This window comes from Stegostoma tigrinum, chromosome 27, assembly GCF_030684315.1.
Source record: "Stegostoma tigrinum isolate sSteTig4 chromosome 27, sSteTig4.hap1, whole genome shotgun sequence".
Classification (NCBI taxonomy): domain Eukaryota; kingdom Metazoa; phylum Chordata; class Chondrichthyes; order Orectolobiformes; family Stegostomatidae; genus Stegostoma; species Stegostoma tigrinum.
This window is the reverse complement of record NC_081380.1, coordinates 49,677,288-49,695,176: the sequence shown is the minus strand read 5'-3', so window position 1 is coordinate 49,695,176 and position 17,889 is coordinate 49,677,288. Positions and strand designations below refer to the sequence as shown.

The window sequence follows — 17,889 nt, the reverse complement described above, 5'->3', positions numbered from 1 at the left end:
GTGTACAGTTCGGGTCACCACATTACCAAAAGGATGTGGATGCTTTGGAGAGCGTGCAGAGGAGGTTCACCAGGATGTTGCCTGGTATGGAGGGCACTAGCTATGAGGAAAGGTTGAGTAGATTAGGATTATTTTCATTAGAAAGATGAAGCTAGAGGGGGGGATCTGATTGAGGTCTCCACAATCATGAGGGGTATAGACAAGGTGGAGAGCAAGAAGCTTTTTCCCCCCCAGAGTGGGGGACTCAATTTCTAGGGGTCATGACTTCAAAGTGAGAGGAGGAAAGTTACTGGGAGATATGCGTGGAAAGTTCTTTACGCAGAGGGTGGTGAGTGCCTGGAATGCGTTGCCAGTGGAGATGGTAGACGTAGATACTATAGTGTCTTTTGAGATGTATCTGGACAGGGAGCAAAGGGATACAGACTCTTAGAAAATAGGTGACAGGTTTAGACAGAGGATCTCCATCGGTGCAGGCTTGGAGGGCCGAAGCTCTTGTTCCTCTGCTGTAATTTTCGTTGTTCTGTGTTCTTTGAATTATCTTGCTATACAACCAGCGAATGTGAAAGTTGTCGACCTGTGCTTCACTGGAAATTTCTTCCAAGTTCTTCAGTGAGTCCATGAAAAGGATGTAGTAGGTCTGGCTGACTGCACTAGCTGGTTTATTTTTTTGATATTGTGATCATCTATCTTGTCCAGCTTATTGGCAAAGAGACGTTTAGCTCCAGCATTTGATAATATGTTGTCCTATCTCAAACTGAACCTGCCAGCAGACCAAGTGGTAATACTCTGGATTTAACTCCATGTAGATTGCTTCCTCCATGTCAACAGAACATTACAGCACAGTACAGGCCCTTTGGCCCTCGATGTTGTGCCGACAATGCGCTGTTTGTGCATCTTACAATGCCTTTCTTGATCCTCTTCAAAAAATGTCAGGGCTTTGAATAACGCACTTTGATCCTGAACCACTTTAGTATGATCTGTCATATGGTCATCAAGCTAAATGGTCTTTCTACCTGATTAAAAATTACACTGGCAGCAGCAAAGTACAAATGACCTTCCACGTAATGCGCTTTCTGATATAAAACCAGGACAAGTACCTGCTGACAGATATAAATTGCCTAATGCAGAGTCATAGAGAGACAGCAGAAAATAAGACTTACTGAATTGCTCTACAGAATGCCAGGATGGATGTTAGCACTGCCCATGACAGAACAGCATAAAATGGCTGATGTAAGCTCCAACAAGCTTTGCAGTACGTTTAACAGAAATTGTAAAGTGCAGGACACAATTGTTTCATGCGGTCTCAGCATAGATGACAAAGGCTGTCTGTTTTCTCACTAAGATTGGATGTGTACCATTCTTTGCTCCCCTAAAGACCAGAACATTTCACACCAATTAGTTTTTTCTCTTAAATTTTCTACAATCAAATAGTTATAATAATACCAGTAGGTTTTAATTACTTAAGATTCTTCAAGATAATCATATAGATTCTGAAGTGTTATAGGAAGTTTTATATATAAAAAAACAATTAGGAAGAAAGGTTTATAAACTAATTACGAGGGGCCTCCCATATATCGTAGCAACGACAGCGGCTAGAAGAACAACCAAACACATAGTTGCGATATAATGGCACTAAGAGTTCAACTTCTCACAGACCAAGAAGACCCAATCAGATCACAGCAACAAGCAATTACCAATATTGAGTGATGTTCTAAAAATCCAATCATAGTTGGACATCCCAACATGAATTAACAAATAGTACATCGAGGGAGGGAGTATGTGCCACTATACTAAAGTTACGAGAAAATGTAAAGAACACAATTTACTTGTATTTTAAATTAGAGTGTCATTGACTTTTCTTCCGACCGGAGCTGAAGATTAATGGGGCAATTGAACCCTCATGTCAAGCCTAGATACAGGGTGGTCTTTGCCTCTCCTTGCATTGTACCAATCAATGCTTGATAAAGTACTACTTGCCTGAACTCTGCTTCTCTCCTGAAATTTAATGCTTCTCAAATGTCGTTCCTTGGTTGTTATATGTTGTCTTGTATAATTTGTGTGTTTTTGTTCTCTGGACCTCAAGATCTGGGGATCTTTCAAGTTTATTTTGTATTTTGGCAACGAATGATCATTTGAAGTTATAGTGTTTGTGTCTGCATCAGTTTGAAATAAGTATGGTTAAGGTGAGATCTCTTTGAGGGATGAGTCATGGTCATGTAAAGAAAAAACTACTATGAAATGTTGATTTAGAATTTGTATCTTAAAGCATGGTAAAAACCTACTTTTTGGAATTAGTCATAGTTGATTAAAATTAATTGGAAGGAAAAATCAAGTAAAACAAGTAGACCCAACTTATCTCATTCTTCCTCAAGGTAACATACTATCTGTGTTGTGTTTGGATGGAGGAAAGAGGTCTGGGTAAATTTTAAACTCCAGGAATTTTGTGTTCAGATCATCATATTTGAAATTTCATTTTCTGGACAGAGTAAACTTCCAAATAATGTTTTAACATGAGTGGGTCTTTAGTTCTGAATGTTCAGATTTACTCAGTGTAAATGTACTTTGGTGTTAAAATATCCAAGCGATAGTGACATTAGAATATTGAAAATGAAATTCTCTGTGGGCAAGGAGTTTTAAAAAAAGAGTTTAACAAAGGAGATGGGCTTTTCCTTTGCTAAAGCATAACACTCTTACTTTCTTGCTGGAGGGCGAGAGTCTGATGATATAATTTTGTGCAGGAGTTTACGCCCCACTGCTTTGAAATCCGTATTAGATCAATATTAATTAACCCATCCTGCTTGACATGGAATGGAGGGATGCTTTTTATTTTTCAGAAATTTTGAGTCGATGGTTGATGATATTTTACTGCCACTGGGTGAAATAATCTGTGGATAGAGAACTGGAGGATTAAAAACAAACGCAAATTTCAGAACTTGAATCTTAAAAAATAATGAACTTTAGAGCAAATTATGTAAATAGATTAACCAAAAAATGCGTGGACGATATTTAGTTCGCCTCAGTCTGGTGGCCTGACTGGAAATGGGAAAATTACAAGCATTGTTGGACAGACGCAGAATGAGCCAATTGCCAATGCCAACAGTAGGAAATAGACTGTAATATAATTAACTGCAGATGAATTTCAGCAAAGTGACGAGTAGCATCCCTCATAGTTAGGGAAAAGGATAACCGGATATATATTGACACACACTGTTTTGGGGCTGGCAGTGCAGCACGTTAGTAGATATTGGAGCCTCTATCTCTATTGCAGATTTGGATTTCCCGTTAACAAATAAAACTGTGAAAGTATAGGGTGTGAGTGGTCGGACTCAGCCAGCCACACACAGCCAACTGGCTGCAGTAAGAATTGCTGACTGTGTAATTAATGCTCGCACGTGTGTGTAAAAATATTGAAGCTAGTGTACTGGGAATTGATTTTCTTGAACAATTTAGAGCCATAATTGATGTGTTAAAAGCCAAAATTAAAAGGACTCACCAGTTTAGATTTAGAAAGCAAAGGATTGCATGCTTCCTTACTCATATTTGTGCCGCCACAATAGTGTGGGAATGGTAACAAAAACAAAGTTGCTGGAAAAGCTCAGCAGGTCAGGCAGCACCTGTGGAGTAGAAACAGTTAATGTTTTGGGTCCGGTGACCCTTCCTCAGAACTCATGGTGACTGGGAAAACGTCAGTTTATATGCAGAAAATGGGGAGGCAGGTGGGGTCGAGAGTCAATGATAGGGTAGAGCCCAAAGAGAGAGAAAGACAGTTGGACAGGCAAAGGAGTTGCTAACGATCAGGCTGGGAGGGTGAATGGTTGTTAATGGGGACTGTTCGAGGCTAACAATGGGGGGTGTGTAGTGGCAGGCTATGTGGTAACAAGGCCTGCTGTGTGCAGTGTGGGGCTGGGACATGGGGGAGTTTAGGCCCTAAAATTATTGAACTCAATATTGAGTCCGGAGAGCTGTAGGGTCCCTAAGTGGAAAATGAGGTGTTGTTCCTCCAGCTTGCGCTGAGCTTCACTGGAACACTGTAGCAAGCCGGAGACAGAGGTATTGGCCAGGGAGCAGGGTGGTGCTTGAGGTGGCAGGCAACAGATAGTTCAGGGTCTTTTCTGCGAAGCAATCGACAAGACTACGCTTTGTTTCCCCAGTGTAGAGGAAACCACATTGCGGGCAGCAAATGCAGTAGACTAGATTCTTGGAAGTGCAGGTGAAGTGTTGCTTCACCTGTAAGGTATGTTTGGACCCTTGGATACTGGGGAGGAAGGAGGTAAATGGGCAGGTGTTGCACCTTCGCCAGTTACAGGGGAAGGTGCCGCAGGGCTTTGGGGAGGTGCTGGGGGTGGAAGAGATATGGACCAGGGTGTACCGGAGGGAATGGTCCCTGTGGAAGGCAGACAAGGGAGGGGAGGGGAATATGTGTCTGATGGTGGCATTTTGCTGGAGGTGGCGGAAATGGCATCTGATGATCTTCTGGAAGGGATGGTAGGTGAGGAATGGGATCCCGAGAACCCTAATCATAAGTTGCCAATGATGTACCCCACATAATGGGCAACCAAAACAGAATGTGGGCGATTAGATATAAAACCAATCCAGATACTTGGGGACATACAGCCACCTAAAAAACAATACCCAATTAGACCTGAGGCCATTGAGACAGTTAGGAAGATTGTGAAAGATTTGTAGAAACAGGGAACAGTGAAAGAAATCCATTCCACTACCAACTCTCCAATTTGGCCAGTAAAAGAACCTGACAGATCAGACAGACTGACAATTGAATATACCAGCCTAAACAAATACGCAGATAGGACGGTGCTTATAGTGGCAGATCTCAACACTGTAATGAGCAATATGGGGTCAGAAGCCATGATCTTTACAGTTCTGGGAAGTGCCTATAGACCCCAAACACCAAAATAAATTTGCCTTTACAGTAGGCAACAGACAGTACACTAGGATAAAACTATCACAATAGCCCTGCTATATTCCATCAGGCATTGACAGGAGTGATGGCAATAAGTCCCCAGAACAGACTGTGTAATATTATAATACGTAGATTACGTTCTGATTGCATCTATGAGTGAGGAAAAACACTACAAGACAGTACTGAAAGTGTTAAAAACAATCAAAGCTTCCAGACTAAAAATAAACGCGAAGAAGGCACGAGTGCTGTGCCTAGGACAGGTAGTGACGCAAGGCAACCATAGCATTCCACCGGAAATTACAACTGCAGTATTGAAAATGAAAATAAACAGTTACTATTAAAGGGGTCAGATAAGTCTTAGGATTATTTAATTATTGTAAGAACTTTGTAGAAAATTAAAATGAACTAGTCAGACCTTTGCAAAACCTTACAAAATTTGGCAAGCTAGTTCAGAGAAAATTGAATGGGGATCCGAGCAGGAGATGGCCTTTGTCAAAATCAAACAGACACTACCTCTGCGGCAGCATTAGGGGCCCCGACCTATAAAGGCCTTTTCACCTTTCTTGCAGTGAAAGCAATGGCTATGACAATCTGCAGTAATACTACAGAGTCATGGAGACAAGCTCTGACTTATGGGATACTATACAGGCAAAATGGACCCAGTCACGATGGGACAACATTCATGTGTTCAAACCATCCAGTGTGCTACATGGGTACCAACAACATCCTCCCCCTTGACACAACTGAAAAGGGCGATATTACATTCCCACACAGTATAGTCCCACCTAGTGGAAGATGGCAGACTGAGAAGTGTTATAGACAGTTAGCAAGCCAAATGTGATGCCATACTGTTGCCTGGAGATAAGCATGTTGAAGTGGTTAAATACAATAGAGAAAACCCAATAAGCTATATGCATCAGGAAGGACAGACACATGACTGTATCTGCGAGAAGAAAGACAGTGTCAAGTTAAGGAGGAGCTATTAAAGGAACCAGATGTAAACTGTATGTTTGTAGATGGAGCGCAGAAGTATTATGATGGAGAGGCTGTACTGGGTGAGCCATGGGTAATTTAGAAGGGGAAAGTTTGGCAGGAGAAAGGATAGATGGATGTAACTCTGCATCGGTAGTTGAAGTAAAAGCACTTACTGCTGCCCTCCAGCTAGGAAAAGCAGAAAAGGTCAACATCTACAGAAACAAGGAGTATACCTTTGGTGTGGTCCACAACTACATGATGACATGGGCAAGGCAAAGTTATATCACCTCGAGTAGTAGTAGTATAATTCAACACAAGGCTTCAGTCAAGGACCTAGTGGAAGTGGCTATTGAACCACAAGAGGCAGCAGTAATTAAAATTAATGGGCACAGAAAGATCCAAACATCAGAACAGACAGGAAACAAATATGCAGACAGTGCAGCAAAAGCAACTTTAGAACAGAGAGTGATAACAGTCAGAATTGTGAAAAAACAAGAAGCCAACGATGACAAATGGAACACCTTAAGTGGCATGCAGCGGCTAGTTTAGAAAAAAAACAGAATGGTTTAAAGATGGGGTGGTGTTAAGGGCAGATGATGTTTGGAGGAAGGAAGATAAGGTGGTTAGCTCCCACATTCTATCAACAGACCCTATGAATGTTTATCACAGATTAGCACATGTAGGCAGGAATAAATTGATACAACTGACATCCAATTACTGGTGGTGGAAAGGAATGGTAAGAGACACAACTAAATTTTGTCAGAGAAGCACCTATTGTGCACTGGCAGAACCAGGTCAAGGAATTAAGATCAAAATGAGCCACCAGGCCCATTCACAGGGATAACTGGAACACATCCAAATGGGCTTTATAGGACCACTCCCACAAAGTCAGAATAAAAAATTCTGCTTTGTTATGGTTGACCAGTTCAGCCTTTCTCTACAAAAGACTGTACAGCAAACACAGTAGTAAGAATACTTGCCACAGAAATAATACCCTGACGGAGACTTCCCCTACAATTGGATTCAGCCCAAGAGACCCATTTTACAGGCAAATGCCTGAAAAAAGCACGCAAACTCTTGGGAATAACACAAAAGTATCATATCCCCTACCACCCACAAAGATCAAGTATGGTGGAAAGAGGGAACAGAGCTCTGAAAAGTGCCCTGACTAAAGCAATGGTAGGAGAAGTTAAACATATCCAATCCACACCAGTCATTTTAATGGCCCAGACAGCAACGCCCTTGAGGGCTACTGGACTAGCGCCCCCCGGCCTCCCCACCTCCACCCACCAACTTGAACTCATGGCAGGGTGGGCAATGACTCTCCTCCAGGACCTGATCGTGAAGGGAACAGAACTTACCAATAGTAAGGGACAAGTCTGGAATTACACGAAATCCCTCTGTAAGCATTTACACATATTTTATGGCCAAGCACAAGACCAGCAGCTTGTCAAGGACTAGGAGTCTAAGGGACACCCAAGGCAAATAGAGATCCCAGCCCCAAGGTCAAAGGTCCTGGAAAAAATAATCTCACGCAAGGGAGCCTATCCCCTCAAATGAAATGGACATCATGAGGTAATATTAACTGATAACAGGAGCACGCTTGTTAATGAAAATGTAATTGGTAAATGGAGACATCTGGTTCAGTTAAAAGCATATGAGAACTAACAGCACCAGTAGGTCTGGTATGCTATCCCTCTCTCTCTTACAGATCCCAGACGCCCTCTAGCAACATGATCCCAGAACTTCAACAAATAACATAACTCTGAGGACCTCGAGAAACAGAACGTGGCTTGGTTGTGTGATGACAATTGTAATTGAGAAACCACTGACAGCAGAGTAAGCATGAAAACACTACTCCTCTGTGGGCTCCTCTGATTTTGATCCCACTGGGAACAGATGGGCATATGATAAATTGGACACAGAATGTTAACATGTTTATATACATGTTACATTCTTATGCCAAATGCACTAATGTCTCTAGTTGCTGGGCTTGTTAACACATTACCATACATTCAAAGGGCGGTGTCCCCCGAGTCCAATTCTTTCCATATATCTGAAGTGGCAGAATGGCTCACTCACCAGATTGAATCCCTAATGACTTAGCTAAAAAATCTTCTGCAGAGACTGGGTTATATTGGGTGGACATTAATGGTACCCGAGTTAAGTGGGAATCAGCAAGATACAGCTCTTCTGCTTTCAAAAACTGGTTCCAATCCAAATTTGGTACCTCCCATTTCCACCATTTGTTATGAATGAATTATTATTTGGTGTTGACATTCCTGTGGGCCTTAAGGGATTGATGTGAGGTAAAAGGAAGATATTGACCATCAGATAAGTGGGGAAGATAAAAACAAGCATCTTCATAATTTAAATGGTGTTCCCATGGCCATTATGTGGCTAAAGGCCACCAGAAGGACTGTTACGGATGCCCATGACAAAACACCATGAAATGGCCGATGAATGCCCCAACAAGCTTTGCAGTATGTGTTTAACAGAAATTGTAAAGTGCGGGACACACTTGCTTCATGTGGTCTCAGCACAACTGACAATGGATATCTGTTTTCTCATTTAGATGGGATGTGCAACATTCTTTGCTTTCGTAAAGATCAGAACATTTCACACCAATTGCCTGTTTCTCTTAAATTTTCTCTAATCAGTTATAATACTACTAGTAGTGCCCTTCAAGACAATCATGGATATAGATTCTGAAGAATAGAAAGACATTGATATATCACTTAACATAATTAGAAAGAAAGGTTTAAAAACTAATTACAAGGGCCTCCCTTATCTTGTAGCAAGGACAGCAGCTAGAAGAATAAACAAACATAAATGTCATTGTTGAGTGAAAACGGTCACTAAGAGTTCAACCTTTCACATTCCAAAATGACCCAATCAGATCACAGCAACAAACAATTACAAATAGGGACTTCGATGTTGTGACCATTTCAGAGACGTGGATAGAGCAGGGACAGGAATGGTTGTTGCAGGTTCTGGGATTTGGATGTTTCAGTAAGAACAGAGAAGATGGTAAAAGAGGGGGAGGTGTGGCATTGTTAGTCAAGGATAGTATTACAGTTGCAGAAAGGATGTTTGGGGACTCGTCAACTGAGGTAGTATGGGCTGAGGTTAGAAACAGGAAAGGAGAGGTCACCCTGTTGGGAGTTTTCTATAGGCCTCTGAATAGTTCCAGATATGTAGAGGAAAGGATAGCAAAGATGATTCTCGATAGGAGTGAGAGAGACAGGGTAGTTGTCATGGGGTCTTCAACTTTCCAAATATTGACTGGGAGGACTATAGTTCGAGTACTATAGATGGGTCAGTTTTTGTCCAGTGTGTGCAGGAGGGCTTCCTGACACAGTAATATAGACAGGCAACAGGGGTCGAAGCCACATTAGATTTGGTACTGGGTAATGAGCCCGGCCAGGTATTAGATTTGGAAGTAGGTGAACACTTGGGTGATAGCGATCACAATTCTGTTATGTTTACTTTAGTGATGGAAAGGGATAGGTGTATACCACTGGGCAAGAGTTATAACTGGGGGAAAGGCAATTACGATGAGATTAGGCAAGATTTAGGGAGCATAGGATGGGGAAGGAAACTGCAGGGGATGGGCACATTAGAAATGTGGAGCTTATTCAAGGAAAAGATCCTGTGTGTCCTAGATAAGTATGTACCTGTCAGGCCGGGAGGAAGCTGTAGAGCGCGGGAGCCATGGTTTACGAAGGAAGTGGAATCTCTGGTCAAGAGGAAGAAGAAGGCTTACGTTAGGATGAGATGTGAAGGCTCAGTTAGGGCACTTTAAGGTTACAAGGTAGCCAGGATGGACCTAAAGAGAGAGCTCAGAAGAGCCAGGAGGAGACATGAGAAGTTGTTGGCGGATAGGATCAGGGTAAACCCTAAGGCTTTCTATAGGTATACAAGGAATAAAAGAATGACGAGAGTAAGATTAGGCCCAATCAAGGATAGTAGTGGGAAGTTGTGTGTGGAGTCAGAGGAGATAGGGGAAGCACTAAATTAATATTTTTTGACAGTATTCACTTTAGAAAACGACAATGTTGTTGAGGAGAATACTGAGATACAGGCTGCTAGACTAGGTGGGATTGAGGTTCACAAGGAAGAGGTATTAGAAATCCTACAGAGCGTGAAGATAGATAAGTCCCTTGGGCCGGATGGGATTTATCCTAGGATCCTCTGGGAAGCCAGGCAGGAGATTGCCGAGCCTTTGGCATTGATCTTTAAGTCGTCATTGTCTGCAGGAATAGTGCCAGAAGATTGGAGGATAGCAAATGTGGTTCCCCTGTTCAAGAAGGGGAGTAGAGACAACCCTGGTAATTATAGACCAGTGAGCCTTACTTCAGTTGTTGGTAAAGTGTTGGAAAAGGTTATAAGAGATAGGATTTATAATCATCTCGAAAAGAATAATTTGATTAGGGATAGTCAGCACAGTTTTGTGAAGGGTATGTCGTGCCTCACAAACCTTATTGAGTTCTTTGAGAAGGTGACCAAACGGATAGATGAGAGTAAACCGGTTGATGTGGTGTATATGGATTTCAGCAAGGCGTTCGATAAGGTTCCCCACAGTAGGCTATTGTACAAAATGCGGAGGAATGGGATTGTGGGAGATATAGCAGTTTGGATTGGAAATTGGCTTGCTGAAAGAAGACAGAGGGTGGTAGTTGATGGGAAATGTTCATCCTGGAGACCAGTTACTAGTGGTGTACCGCAAGGGTCGGTGTTGGGTCCACTGCTGTTCGTTATTTTTATAAATGACCTGGATGAGGGCATTGAAGGATGGGTTAGTAAATTTGCAGACGACACTAAGGTCGGTGGAGTTGTGGATAGTGACGAAGGATGCTGTAGGTTACAGAGAGACATAGATAAGCTGCAGAGCTGGGCCGAGAGGTGGCAAATGGAGTTTAATGCAGACAAGTGTGAGGTGATGCACTTTGGCAGGAGTAACAGGAATGCAAAGTACTGGGCTAATGGTAAGATTCTTGGTAGTGTAGATGAGCAGAGAGATCTCGGTGTTCTTGTACATCAGTCAACGAAAGCAAGCATGTAGGTACAGCAGGCAGTGAAGAAAGCAAATGGCATGCTGGCCTTCATAACAAAAGGAATTGAGTATAGGAGCAACGAGGTCCTTCTGCAGCTGTACAGGGCCCTGGTGAGACTGCACCTGGAGTATTGTGTGCAGTTTTGGTCTCCAAATTTGAGGAAGGACATTCTGGGTATTGAGGGAGTGCAGTGTAGGTTCACGAGGTCAATTCCCGGAATGGCGGGACTATCATACGTTGAAAGATTGGAGGGACTGGGCTTGTATACACTTGAGTTTAAGAGGATGAGAGAGGATCTGATTGAGACGTAGAAGATTATTAAGAGATTGGAAAATCTGGAGGCAGGAGGCATGTTTCCGTTGATGGGGGAGTCCAGAACCAGAGGACACAGATTAAAAATAAGAGGTAGGCCATTTAGCACAGAGTTGAGGAGAAACTTCTTTTAGAACATAGAACATTACAGCACAGTACAGACCCTTCGGCCCTCGATGTTGTGCCGACCTGTCATACCAATCTGAAGCCCATTTGACCTACACTATTCCATGTACGTCCAATGACAACTTAAATGTACTTAAAGCTGGCGAATCTACTACCGTTGCAGGCAAAGCGTTCCATTCCCTTCCTACTCTCTGAGTAAAGAAACTACCTCTGACATCTGTCCTCTATCTTTCACCCCTCAATTTAAAGCTATGCCCCCTTGTGCTCGCCATCACCATCCTCGGAAAAAGGCTCTCCCCATCCATCCTATCTAACCCTCTGATTATTTTATATGTCTCAATTAAGTCACCTCTCAACCTTCTTCTCTCTAATGAAAACAGCCTCAAGTCCCTCAGCCTTTCCTCGTAAGACCTTCCCTCCATACCAGGCAACATCCTAGTAAATCTCCTCTGCACCCTTTCCAAAGCTTCCGCATCCTTCTTATAATGCGGTGACCAGAACTGTACGCAATACTCCAAGTGTGGCCGCACCAGAGTTTTGTACAGCTTCACCATAACCTCTTGGTTCCGGAACTCGATCCCTCTATTAATAAAAGCTAAAACACTGTATGCCTTCTTAACAGCCCTGTCAACCTGGGTGTAAACTTTCAAGGATCTGTGTACATCATAGGACTACTATGATTTGAAGTGAAGATTGGATAGTCTGTCAGATCATGGGAGGATTCAACAGTCAGATCTTGTCCAACTCTGACTAGTCAAGCTATAGTCTAAACATGCTTTAAATGTATAGGAACAGAGTAGTTGCAGAACTATCATTGCTCTTGCTTTTTGAAGTGATGCAATTTCCTGTTTAGATTTTGTTTGATCTCATTTTCATAACTGGCATCACCTTTCTCTCCAGTTCAAATCACAATATTGCTGGTCTCACCAATTTTTAGTAGATACTATTAAGCTGCAAATATAGAGATACTAGAGGACCTTTTTCTAACCCGAATATTTATGGATCTTAGTTATGGTGGGAACTCTCGAAAAGAATAACTTGGTATTTACCTGACTGCATAGTAAACAGCAATATGATTCGCATGTCCACTCACTCCATCTCGATCAAAGGTCAATACCTGTAAAAGAAGAATGAAGGATGAGACACGCCATCAGCCTGACACCACTGACAGAAAGACCATACACAAACTGCTCCATCCAAAGTGAATTTTGTGCTGCTCTGGTGGAGAACATTTCAAAACAATGAACACTTAAATCAGCAGTGGCATTCAATTAAACATAAAAATAATGCTTCAATTCCTGCACCATCTCTTGTATTTTTGGTGGCACATTGGATACTGTCAAGTAAATGTATATTTAATGCACTGTAAGAAGTTATTTCTTGAGCTGAAAATTCTGCAGAACTCAACTCCTGACTCCCCAAAGCCTGGATGAGTGCAGCACTAGCAACATTCAAGAAGCTTGACACCATCCAAGACAAAGCGGCCCACTTGATTGGTATCGCCTTCATCAATCGCTCAGTTCATCTCCGATGCTCAATAGCAGCAGTATGTACTGTCTAAAAGATGCACTGCAGTAACATTTTGACAGCATCTTCCAAATCTACACCCTCTACCATCTAGGAGAACATGATGAACAGGAAGACCACCACCTGTACCTTCCACTCCAAGCCTCTCACCATCCTGACTTGGAAATATATGGACTTTCAGTGTTGTTAGGTCAGAATCCTGCAACTCTCTTCCTTATGGCAATGTGGGTCTGTCCACCTGCACCAGAACGACTACAGTGACTCAAGAAAACAGCTCACAATCACCTTCTTGATAGCAATTAGGGTTGGCAATAAATGCTGTCCATTACAGCCATGTCTCCATCCCATAAACAAATGAAAAAAAACATACGTTGGAAAAAGGTTATATTCCAAATTTCAATATGCAGTATCAATAAAAAATGGTCAGGTTTATTTTCCAATGTAACGGTAACTGCAGTAACACTGAAACAGCAGTTGAGGGAGCTGTTAATGGTAATCGCAAGGGATTCTGGCTGCTCGCAGCTAATCTTTTCATAAGTAGTGATGAATAGGTTGGATTCGGGAATGGTGGAGAAGGAGAGGGAAAGAAGAGATAAGAGAGATGGTAGCTGTGAGTGGAGAGTGAGGAAAGGAAGTGAAATCAACAGAGAGGGAACAATGTTGTTGTGGCCAACTGGGCTGTGTCTGAAGTGTCAAGTTGTGTCTGAGCAGTAAAATTAAAGCTGCCATTGTCCCTTCAGGCTGCTCTCTCATTAAGAAATTAGACTGGTAGTGAGTTTAACCCAAGGGTCATCACGCCTCAGGCAACTGGCAAGATTGGGAAAGCATTTTCTTCACGGTGCTCTGAGTCGATATGGAAATTGAACATCCGTGCTAAACAAAAACCGAAAGAACTATAGATGCTGTAAATCAGGAACAAAAACAGAAGTTGCTGGAACAGCTCACCAGATTTGGCAGTATCTGTGAAGAAAAATCAGAGTTAACGTTTCGGGTCTGATGACATGTTGGTTTATAAATTCTTTATCTCGCAAGGAATTAAGGGCTATGGGGAGAGTGCGGGTAAGTGGAGTTGAAATGCCCATCAGCCATGATTGAATGGCAGAGTGGACTCAATGGGCCAAATGGCCTTACTTCCACTCCTATGTCTTATGGTCTTATATGCAGAAAATAGGGTGGGGGGATGGAGAAAAGAGTAAATGAGAGTTGGGGATAGAGCCCAAAGAGACAGAAGAGCACTTGGATAGACAAAGCAGGTGATAACGTTCTGGCTAGGAGGCTTAATAGCGGTTAATGGGGACTGTTAGTGACAGCAATAGGTAGTGTAATGGCAGACTATGTGATAACAAGGCCTGTTGTGTGGTGTTGAGGGTTTGGATATAGAATAGTTTAGGCCCTAAAATTACTGAGCTCATATTGAGTCTGGAGGGCTGCAGGGTCCCCAGGCGGAAAATGTGGTGTTGTTCTTCCAACCTGCACTGGGCTTTAATTAAGAGTTGGCAAACCATGTTGCAGCTATATAAAATCCTTGTTATGCTCCATTTTGAGTACCGTGTGCAGTTTTGGTCACCACAGTACCAGAAGAATGTGGAATGTTTGGAGACAGTACAGAGGATTTTCACCAGGATATTGCCTGGTCTCCAGGCCTTGGCTATGTGGAAAGGTTAAAAAGACTAGGATTGTTTTTACTGGAAAGACAGCTGCTGAGAGGAGACCTGATAGAGATCTACAAATTTATAAGAGCCGTAGATAGGGTGGAGAGTCAGAGGATTTTTCCCAGGGTTGAAGTTTCAATTACAAGGGGACACAGGTTCTAGGAGAGAGGGGGAAAGTTTAAGGCAGATAAGCAAGGTAAGTTTTTCACACAGAGAGTGGGAGGTGCCTCAAACACGCTGCCAGAGGAGCTGGTGGAAGCAGGCACGTTGATGACATTTAAGAAGCATATAGATGGTTACATGAATAGCGGGGGAATAGATAGATATGGATTGAATAAGGGCAGAGGGTTTGTTCTTTTTCCATTTTAGTTAGGGCATGCTATCAGCTTAGAGGGCTGAAGGGCCCGTTCCTGTGCTGTACTTCTTTTTTGTTATTTTGTTACTCCTGGCAACGTCATGGTAAATCTCTTCTGAACCCTCTCCTTCTCCCATTCACCTACTGAATTACATATATTTCTAAGATGTTATTTGTTATTTGTGCCTCCATTGTGGTAACACTCAAAAGTCTGCTCAAAGCATCATCCAGCTCCGTTTTTCTCCAACACCCTCTTGTGATGATGACCAACGCTCACTTTAGTTGCTGTATTTTTTTTTATTACTTGTAAAACTCTTACTATCAGCAGCAATGCAGGTCTGGTTCAGTGCTAGCAATTCGAAAGTATTTGACCAGAAGAATAAACTGAAATACAGTCACAGAGTAATACAGCATGGAAACAGGCCCTCCAGCCCAAACTGGTCCATGCTGACCGTTGTGCCCACTCAGATAGTTCCAATTGCCTGCATTTGTTCCAAATTCCTCTAAACTCTTCCCATCTATGTATCTATCCAAATGTTTTTTTTAAATATTGCTATTGTATCTGGCTCAATCACTTTCTGTGGCAGCCCATTCCATATACGCACCACTCTCTGCATGAAGAAGTTGCCCCTCAGGTCCTTCTTAAATTTATCCCCTCTCACCTTAAACCTACGTCCTATAGTTTTCAATTCCCTATCCTTGCAAAAAAGACTATATGCATTTATCCTATCTATGCCCCTCATGATTTTATACATCACAGTAAGGTCATACCTCATTCTCCTATGTGCCAAGGGATAAAGTCTTATCCTGGCCAACTCCCTACAACTCAGGCCTACTAGTCCCGGCAACATCCTCGTAAATCTTCTTTGCACACTTTCCAGTTTAACTACGTCTTTCCTATAACAGAGTGACCAAAACTGCACACAATACACCAAGTGCAGCCTCACCAAGGACTTATACAACTGTAACATAACGTCCAAACTCCAACACTCAATGCCTCGACCGATGAAGGCCAGCATGCTAAATGCCTTCTTCACCACCCTGTCCACCTGTGACGCCATTTTCATCGAACGCTGTACTCATACTCTTCGGTCCCTCTACTCCACAACACTTCTCAGGACCTTACCATTTATTGTATAAGTCCTACCTTGGTTTGACTTTTCAAAATGCAACACCTCACGCTTATCTGTATTGAACTGCATTTGCCAATCCTCAGCCCATTTCTCCATCTGATCAAAATCCCCCTGTAATTTTGATAACCTTCCTTGCTGTCAACAATATTCCTAATTTTGTATCATCCACAAACTTAGTAATCATGCCTTGTACATTCACATCCAGATCATTTATGTCAATAACAAAGGTCCCAGCAGTGACCCCTGTGGTACACCCTCGTCACAGGCCTCCAGTCTGAGAAACAACTTTCAGCCATCACCCTCTGCATCCTACCATCAAGCCGATTTTGAATCTAATTTGCTAGCTCTTCCTGGATTCCATGCAACCTAACCTTCATGACCAGCTTACCATGCAGGACCTTGTCAAAGGCCTTACTAAAGTCATGTAGACAACATCTACTGCTCTACCTTCATCTATTCTCTTGGTTACCTTTTGAAAAACTCTAAAAGATTTGTCAGACATGACTTCCTGTGCACAAAACAATGCTGACTATGCCTAATCCCAGAGGGAAGCAATGGCCTCATGGTATTGCTGGACTGTAAATCCAGAGACCCAGATAACATTCTGGGGACCCAGGTTCAAATCACAGCACAGCACATGGTGGAATTTGAATTCAATAAATATCTAGAATTTGGAGTCTAATGATGACCACAAATCTATTGTCGATCGGTGGAAAAACCCATCTAGTTCACTAATGTGAGCACATGCCTCTCACAACATCCGAGGAAGGACTTGATCAGGCCCAGGGGATTTATCCATCTTAATGCACTTTAAGGCTTCAGACACCTTCTCTCTGGTCATACGTATGTGGTCCAAAACATCCTCACTTGTTTCCGTTATTTCCTTAGCATACGTGATTCTCTACTCAGTAAACAATAAGGAGAAATATTCATTAAAAAATCTCCCCCATCTCCTGTGGTTCCACACATAGATGGCCATGCTGATCTTTAAGGGACCTACTCTCACCCTAGCCACCATTTTAATATAGCTACAGAACCTTTCTAACCCTACTTGCCAGGTGCATCTCATACCTTCATTTTTTCTTCTGGTTTTCCTCTTAAGTGTGCTCCGACACTTTTTATCATCATCTAGGGATTCACTTGAACCCGATAGCTTAAACCCAATAAACGCCTATTTCTTTTTCCTGACCGGAGCACTAATATCCCTTGTCATCCAGGGATCCCTCAGCCTGCCAGCTTTTTCCTTCATCCTAACTGGGGCATACTGTCCCTAAACTCTTGACGCCACACTTTTAAAAGCTTCCCATTTGCCTGCTGTTCCTTTTCCTTCAATCAGACACATCCAATTGACCTGTGCTAGATCCTGCCTAATGGCCCCAAAATTGGCCCTGCTCCAGTTAGCCTGTGGACCTGCCTACCTTTGAGAGAGTTATGGATACTGGACCCAAAGTGTCCTCCGAATGACACTTCAGTCACTTGCCCGGCCTCGCTTCCTAAGAGGATGTCCAGTGTTGCACCCTCCTGAGTAGGGCCCACTAGACATTGATTTAGGAAACATTCTTGGACACATTTGACAAATTCCATCCCGTCTGGGCCTTTTACACACTGGGTGTAAATAGAGGGGAAATGAACATCTCCAACCAATAATACTCTATTATTCCTCCAGGTATTTGCAATCTCTCTACATATTTGCTCGTCCAGCACCCGCTGACTACGTGGGGCTCTACAATACAGTCCCAACAGAGTGACCATCACCTTCTTGTTTCTAAGTTCTGATCATACGGCCTCATTTGATGACCCCTTAAGAATATCCTCTCTAAGCACTGTTGTT

The 17,889-nt window shown here is 42.6% G+C and overlaps 1 protein-coding gene across 3 annotated transcripts in view; it reads right to left on the bottom strand.

Annotated features, from left to right (window-relative positions):
- Positions 1-17,889, bottom strand: part of pigl (phosphatidylinositol glycan anchor biosynthesis, class L) — a 90,313-nt gene that overhangs the window by 14,563 nt on the left and 57,861 nt on the right. For all 3 annotated transcript variants that reach the window (XM_048557344.2, XM_048557343.1, XM_048557342.2), the window contains exon 4: positions 12,441-12,508. In XM_048557344.2, coding sequence (XP_048413301.1) covers positions 12,441-12,508 — 68 coding nt within the window. The remainder of the gene's footprint in view (positions 1-12,440; positions 12,509-17,889) is intronic.